The 8,647-nt window shown below is 30.9% G+C and overlaps 2 protein-coding genes across 2 annotated transcripts in view; both read right to left on the bottom strand.

Annotated features, from left to right (window-relative positions):
• LOC100168451 overlaps positions 1-1,648 on the bottom strand; it is a 7,868-nt gene extending 6,220 nt beyond the window's left edge. Inside the window, exon 1 of the mRNA XM_008185571.3 lies at positions 1,528-1,648. The gene's annotated coding sequence lies outside the window, so the exon portion shown is untranslated. The remainder of the gene's footprint in view (positions 1-1,527) is intronic.
• A 1,225-nt stretch (positions 1,649-2,873) lies between these two features.
• On the bottom strand, positions 2,874-5,034 carry LOC100160894 (H/ACA ribonucleoprotein complex subunit 1-like). Its single transcript, NM_001161992.1, is given in 6 exon segments — positions 2,874-3,216; positions 3,295-3,510; positions 4,458-4,570; positions 4,861-4,892; positions 4,895-4,900; positions 4,902-5,034. Coding segments are annotated over 6 exon segments (699 nt in total). The 5' UTR covers positions 4,943-5,034; the 3' UTR covers positions 2,874-2,925.
• Positions 5,035-8,647: the final 3,613 nt, after the last annotated feature.

The following is an 8,647-nucleotide window of genomic DNA, read 5'->3' as shown; positions in this document are numbered from 1 at the left end:
CTGACCATACCCTATTGAAACTTGCGAACGAAAATGAACTATGTTGTACATGTGGTTGCGACGTCCTCTTAACGGATGTTAACAATACTAAATTAGATAATTATAATACATTTCTAACTGGAGTGAAGAATATATTGATTTTACAATGATGTGTGTATTGTATTTTGTGTCTGTCATCAACTTTTGGGACAGTAAATATGCCTAGATTTTCTTCAACAGTATATTTTCTGTTAGGAAAGTAAATCTAGTTGGTAATTTGAGGGGTTAGGAGCGCAGGGAAAAATAAAATAAAAAATTGGGTAAGTGGATGTTGCTTTGCTAAACAGTACCTAGATTACAATAAGTGGGTTACTGTATAATGGATGGTAGGTATTAAATTTGAACTATATGATAATAATATATTATTATCATTTATCATTGTGGTATACAAAAAACGATTCTGCAGAGCGGTGTCGGTTTGTCAGTGAGGATATTTTATATTATATTATAGTATTATATTTATATTGTTATTACTTATTATTAATACGGAAGTCGGTAAGTTGAATTAATATTATAAAATTACAACAAAATAACTAAAATTGTAATTCTTGCTTATTTAATATTTACCTATATGTAATTTCCTCCAAACTTGAACATCTTTCTTTTTTCCTGCGCTTTAGAAAACTATGAGTAATTTTTTACTTTTGACCTCCCCAAGTATCAACGAGATTCATTTCCCTTTCGTAAAAGATACTGTTACGAAAAATTGAAGCATTTTTACTGTCCTTAAATGTGACGACAGACACAATAAACAACACATCATTACATAATCAATAAATTTATCGCGCCGCTCAAAATCTAAAAAATTAAGGAAAATCGTTAATTTCAGTTTTCGACAACTTTAAAACAATTTACCGTAGATACATGCAAATTTCACTGGTTGTTTATATTAGTGTTTTCTATACTATCTAGATTTTCAAAAAATTTTATTTGTTTCGAATTTTTTACGGAAATTTTCGTTGAATGTCAATTAAGTTTTATTGTTGGGTCACAAAACTTGAAAATGTAATACAAGACTCCTAATATATTGTTTCAATAGCAATTGAAGAATATTAAAATACATAGGCGCAATTTTTTCTTATAAGCATTTGAAATTTTTTTTTGACATTTATCAAATTGAAAAAAAGTTTTGTAGTTTAAAATTTATAAAATGTTCAACTTTTATAGATAATGAATGAAGATTTAAAACAAGGTTCCACGTACAATTAATTTAATATATATAAATAATATTTAATTATATAGATGTAGGTAGCCCTTGTCTCTGAGTCTAGTAAAAAAAAAACAAATTTATGATATGTTTAATGTTTATTATCTCAGAAGATATCGCAATGGGTAAATCCTCGCGAGACACCCTACCTGTATATTATAAGTCATAACTTATAACCATATGTATTTGTAATTATTTTTTTAATGTTATACCTAATTATAATTAATAAATAATCTTTTCATATTTTAAATTGCTTGTTTTCATTATAATGCATTGCTTACCTGGTAACTTGTCTGGGCGTTGATATAGGCAAGTATGAAATATGTTATATTCAACGAGAATGTATATTATTATATATATATATCTATTTCTGAAACAGTAATAATGACTTATATTTTATAAAATATAATATAGGTACTAAGAAACACAAAAATATTATGATGCATAAATATAAGCGAGATAAGGCATGCGCAGACCCTAAAAACAGGTAGTGCCCATATATTATATTATCATCGGCCCAATGGCCCATAGCCAAGTTGTCAACCATTTTATAAATACATCATGTAAATTTTACATAATATATTAATATAGTAATGTTGCTATTTGCTACAAGCAACATAATAAATATAATTTTAAATGCCAACTAGTAAATTCAAATAAATAAAGTACCTATAATAGTAATTATGAGTTAAAATACTATACAAAAAACTTTCAACTACAGAGTGCACATAGTGAATTATTCGTTTTAAAAGTAGGCACTTTAATTATTATCTAAAATTGAATTTGGTAATTCAGGTATATTAGATATTTATAGCATATATATTGATAATATGATAGAGGCAGGGAAAATCACGGGTCGTGCCTCGTTGCCTATGTGCGTAAACGAATAATATGAGAAAATTTTGAAATAAATCATATTGAATTTGTCTTGTCTGGTAAACAGTGTTGACAATATTTTATTCACTACAAGCATATTATCAAGGCATATTTAATAATCAACGCTGTCGCGTACATAACGTCGATAACGTCAAGCATATTTTACGAACTACGGGCGTAAGGCATGTATGAAAAATTTACTATACACACGTGATGGGCAAATTTTTGAAAATAAACATTTAGTGTAAATTTCAAGTATCTAGCCATTCGTTTCCAAATAACAACAAAATTAGAAAATGGTTTCATGAGAAATCGGGGGAATATTCTACATTAAAAATTTGAACTTCAAACACTCATACAAACGTAATTAGCCACTGCGTAAAATGAGTATAAAATATATTCTATTGTATTAGCACAAGTAAAATGCTAATTCCGTATTAAATTTTTAAACTGTAAATGAATCACGAGAATTGCACTAATACAAAATAATATTACAATAATTATAATAAAAATTAATATCACACTTTTAAAATAAACGAAACATAATATGCGACTAAAATTTGTCACAGACTTTTTCGAATGTATTTTGTTGGACCAAAGTGATACCAATTATATACTATAATTCAAGAATGAGAAATATTTATTTTCATGCGATAAAAATGTTATCGCATGCGACAAGGTTTATCACAATTACAAGTAACAGGCACCCAGGTTGTTGCACTGGGCCCATAAATTATGAGAACATGATATATATTAACACAAATATTTATTTATTAAATAATTACAATTTTTTAATTTTATTTTCATCTTTTAAAACCTCGTCCTCCTCCTCCTCTTCCGCCGCCGCCACCACCAAATCCTCGTCCACCACCAAATCCTCTTCCTCCGCCACGACCGAAACCACCGCCTCCACCACCACGTCCAAAACCACCGCCTCCGCGACCTCCACCTCCACCACGTCCAAAACCACCGCCGCCACGACCGCCGCCACCTCTACCACGTCCTCTCCCGCCACCTCCTCCTCTACCTCTTTGGCCACCAGGTTGAGGTAAAAATTTCTTCAATGGTAATAGTTTTGCTGGATCAATATATAACTAAAATACAAAACAATTGTAACAGCTTCAAAATATATAATTGTACCTATTAGGTAATAGCTGTAAAATTAACTTTACCTTGTCAGCTCCTTTGAAAGATTTTGATTTAATTTCAGAGTTTAACTTTATGGAGACAAAATAATCACTATATGTGCCAAATATTTCATCTATTTTTCCAATTTGTTGTTTATTAGCAAAATAAATGGGTGCATTAAAGTATGGAACATCTTCCATTTCAGCCTTGCAAATAATGTCATCTTGACACGCATGAGTAAAATAACCCAGAGGTACTACCTAAAAAAACAAATGAAACGATAATCATGATTTTTCATTATAAATAACTAAATAGTTAAAATTACTGAACTGCATATAGGAACCCGCGTTGTATACAATTAATACATTAAAACAGTCCCCTTATAAGAAGTTTCTCGGTTCATTGCGTGTGCCATATTTGCAGTTCAGTGCACCAAATACAAAATACATTGAATATCTGAATAAATACTTTATACTTAGTTATCATTCCATCAAAAATTAAATATATTATTTCTATAAAGATCCACAAAAAAAAAACCAAAACTTAAATGCTTTAGAACACTTTAATCAGTGCAATGTATTACACTGCATAACAGGTTTAAAACTAATACAATAAAATTGTAAGATTATACAACTTATTTTATAGTTATCTAATATCTTGATGCAACTAGTATGCAACCAATATTAGAGAGTTTTATTGACTCAATAGTACAGTAGTAATTGTACATTTTTTAACTTCTATATTTTTTATAGATAGAAGAAAAAATAGCAGTCACAAGCACTATAGTTTTATTTTCGTGATTTTTTTTTTTTAAATTAATAACATAATAGGCACAAATTACCTAGTATGTACAATTACAAAGTGGGACTAGTATTACCTAAGTTTTAAGTTATCTATAGCCAAATTATATTATGTCTATGGTTATTGGTTACCTCAGATATTTAAATACTATATTAAATGGCACTAAAAAATGGGATGTTCTTCTAAAAGCCATTTCCAGACCTAGTACACATTTGTAGCCCACAATATTAAGAATTTCCTCTCATAAGCAGTAACTTACATGATACAAAATGTATTCTAAACTTAGACAATGTTTAATAGTTGTATTTCTACCAGTAATTAATACAAATAAAGATGTTAGGAAAAAAAATAATTATCTCTCGAATCTATGAAATTGACCAGTGACAAATGTAAAAATAATTCATACTTCTTCTGGAGGGCCTTGTTCTGCAAACCTATTGAAACCACCTCTTCCACCACCACGGCCTCCACCGCCACCACGGAAATTACCACCTCCGCCACCTCGGCCACCTCCGTCACCTGCAATTACAAAATAATGTTTTATACTTTTATCGTCATTACTTAATACAATCAATATTCAACATGCAAAATAGAAATCAATAATAATGAATGGATATGCCAACTTAGAAAAATATTTAATTCGAAACAAATAATAAACTGAAAAATATTTAATTCGAAACAAATATTGAACTGAAAACAAGGATAATTATTTTAAAAATATTGTAAACCATAGAAATAATATGGAATCGCGATGCACATGATCCACATAAAATAGTATATCTGTACCTAAAACAATATATATGATTTACCTCGGCCTCCTCGAAAACCACCGCCTCCTCTACGCTTCCGGCCACCACGGCCAAAGCTATTTCTATCATTGTTGTAAGACATAATTGTTGTCGGAGTCAAAATTTTGAAAAAAAAAGTCACGTGTTTGTGTTTGTTGTTGCTTGGGCCGATTAGGCAAACATTGAAACGACTACAAACAACAAACGTGCTACTTATCAATAACTGTTGTATCACAACTTTGATGATAACACAAAAGATGAATACAATTATTGTTGTATATTATATCTATCGAGATAGAATAAGTATTCTTATCTATCTCGATGTATATATCTATGGATAACACAAGTGGAACAACGAGACGGGTCGCTACCTTTTGTTCCAAAAAATATTTGTTCCAATATAGATTTATTCCAAAAAATTGTTGTTCAAAAAGCATTTGTTCCAAAAAAATGAGTTGCGGCAGTATTGTCCGAAAAATAAAATATGGTAGCTTATACCACGATACTATACCAGCATATACCAGCATATTACAGTGATACCAATTTGAAAAAAACATCGTACAGTGATGCCATGCTAGCGGCACTCGTCGCTACGCTCCTCGGCGCCATCGCACCGCTCCGCAAATCGAAAATATCCCCCGACTTGCTGTGCAACACCCATAGACCTTAAGTATAAAGGTGGGTTTCCACTAGATACGTGTACGTGTACGTCACGAACTAAGATATACAGGACTGGAAACGATACGGTTGGAGGGTGTGAGAGGTAAATCCAGTTATATAAAATAATGAATAATCATTGAGAATTGTAAATCTCAATGTCCATTACCGCAATCCAATTTATTCATTTTTTTTATTGCACCTTTAAAATATTTTCTTTGACAAAAATCTACCCATATCCCCAATATTCATCCACAATAACTGAACCATACCTTTTTGCTTAACTCGGCGTCACCTACAAATTGTATTTTTTCAAAGGCTTAAATGTATAGAACGCAACACAAACTAGACATAACTACATAAGTATTAACCAAAGTCCAAAAGGTACACTGAAAAAAATTATGTTGTATTGTTTTACCAAATAGGTTTGTTAGAGAATATATCGTAGTTACTACCAGAAAATTGTAATACATACAATATTATATTGTTTTCAGTACAGTCCTCTTTCAGTTAGTTAGTGATGGTGAAATGAACAAAAAGATTTGCTGTGTTTAAAAATTATTACGTTAATACAACAGAATAATCGAGTGAACAAAACGTTTGATAGACGAAACAGAATTTCTGGTAATCTTCGTTTATTAGAAAAAATCTATTTTTAAACTGAGTATTTAACGAATACCAATAACCGAACGATCTATAGTGGGTACAGAACATTTGTGAGATCAACCAAGCCCCGTGATAATAATAACAAATAATAAGGTTTTCCCGTTATTATTAGATAGTAGATACACAGAATAGATGAAATTTCATCTATTCTGTGGTAGATATGCCGATAGTTGATACTGAGTAGGTGAGAGGGTGGTGGATGCCGACGATTATGGTTAGCGCAATAGCGCCCAGCGGAGTGCGGATTGCGGACTGACTCATAACTCATTTCACATTTGACTCGTTTGGCGCATTCTATTAAGTGAATTAATGAGGTCTCGGAGACTCGATCTCGGTGTGTGATATTATTACTAGGGATCAGGGTTACCTTATGTGAAGCAAAGTACTCAATGTGTATATATATATATATGTATCTGTTATTGAATATTAATGTATTGTTATTACCTACTACAAATTACAACATTGAAATTATACTTATAAATTATAACTCAGGGTTACTGATCGGGCCATGGTGTGTCGTGGGTGCCAATGTCCAAATGTGGGTTGAGCTGGTCTTCCGCAGGTCCTCTTCAGGTCGTTGTCAACCACCGAGTTCCACTATCGACCATCCACTCTGACTATTGACTCCCGACCATAGACTGATAGACTCCTCCATCGATTATGACTATTGACTCTTGACTGTTTTCTATCGACTCTCGACTATTCTATTTAACTATTTACCGCCAGGAGTCCCGGTCGTTTATTAATATGACGCAAGCTAAACATTGCGTCAGCAATATATATATTTCATATATAATATGTACACATTTGCCATTGCTAACACTCAGCATATTACCCGTGCTCAACGTAGGGAGTAATGTACGATGTCGATGACGACATTCGTTACATGTATAGAAAATGGAAATATAAACTACCAATGAAAATTTCATGTATCTACGCCCTACGGTCAAAAAGTTAAAGTTAAAGTTACACCAAAAACCAGTCGATTTTGTGTAAAAATTCTCGTTTTCCCTAATTTTTCTTTTGTTTTTCACGGCGCTTTTGAAAACTACTGGAAATCTAAAATAAAAAAAATAAAAAACACACATCATTGTAAAATCAATACATTCATCGTTCCTCTCAGAATCTAAAAAAACACATTTCATTTTTCATTTGTATTATTTGAAAGCAGAATAATTTGTTGAAACTTATACTGAGTTATGCATGTTAATAAAAGTTGATGCTGAGTGTATATTTCTAAATATTTTTTTATATTTTATAACGATACATATTGATGCCTAGTACCTACTTATTATTATTTATGATTTCAGTTTGCTCGTTCATTGTTTGATTTAGGCAGACTATGAAAACCAAACGAATTTCTGAATGTTCTATCTGTGAACGTAAAAGAACTAGTAAACAATAATAAGTGGGATGAAGAAGAAAAAAATACGGTTGAAAACACATTTTATCGGTTCAATAAAATATTACAATTGAATATTCAGGACAATAATTTTGATAAAACGGCCATAAATAAAAATGAATCTTGGAGAAAACAACGAGTTGATTTGTCAGAAAATAAGTCCAACGAAAGTCATCAACACCAATCTGCTTCATGGAACATTAATCAGAACAAGTGTTTATCAAAACGAGTTGCTCGATACCCGTTTTCAAAAGAGAACATACCGCTTTCGCGCGTGTCGAATGATTCGATTTGTACGTCGAGAACCACGTGATTACGCCAACAATGGGAAATTGAGGGGGGGATGTGCGCGGCTGGACATAAATTTGTCGCCGACCGGTATGTTCTCTTTTGAAAACGGGCATAGACACGGTACCGTCAACTAATCAACATAAAGTTATTAATAATAATTTTAAATTACAATAGATGGGTCTAATAAAAGTCATCAACGACAGTAATTCGTTATTTAATACCTGTCGAACCTTGGCATTAAAATTTGCAAGAAACTAGTATTATACATTTTTAATTATTTTTAATCGTTCAATCTAAAATTGTACAATGACATACATCGAACCTGTGGTACCTAGGTACTACCTGCTATTTTTTATATTATATAGTCAGCAGTCGTTAGTTATTCTATCAACTACTTACCTTTTTTTATATACTCAGCAATATTAATCATTAATCATTATTATGATGGACCATATTACCATTTTAAGTTGATATATTATATATATATATATATATATATATATATATATAATATATAAAATGTATATTATAAATAATATATTATTTATATAATATATTATATATTATACCCATTAGCTGTAGAGGAGACTCGCCACCCGGACAAAAACCGGGTTTTTGCTGTTTTACATATAAACTAAAAAAATTATTAAAAATCATGATTAATGAAAATAAAATATTGAAGTCAAAATGTTGAAAAAAATTAACTCTATAAAACGGCTACCTTCAATTGTATTGAAAATAAAAAATAAAAAAAATAATTATTTTAACTTTTTTACCAAAAAATTTAATTTA

This window comes from Acyrthosiphon pisum, chromosome A1 (genome assembly GCF_005508785.2).
Source record: "Acyrthosiphon pisum isolate AL4f chromosome A1, pea_aphid_22Mar2018_4r6ur, whole genome shotgun sequence".
NCBI classification, from domain to species: domain Eukaryota; kingdom Metazoa; phylum Arthropoda; class Insecta; order Hemiptera; family Aphididae; genus Acyrthosiphon; species Acyrthosiphon pisum.
This window is presented reverse-complemented; position numbering and strand designations above follow the sequence as displayed.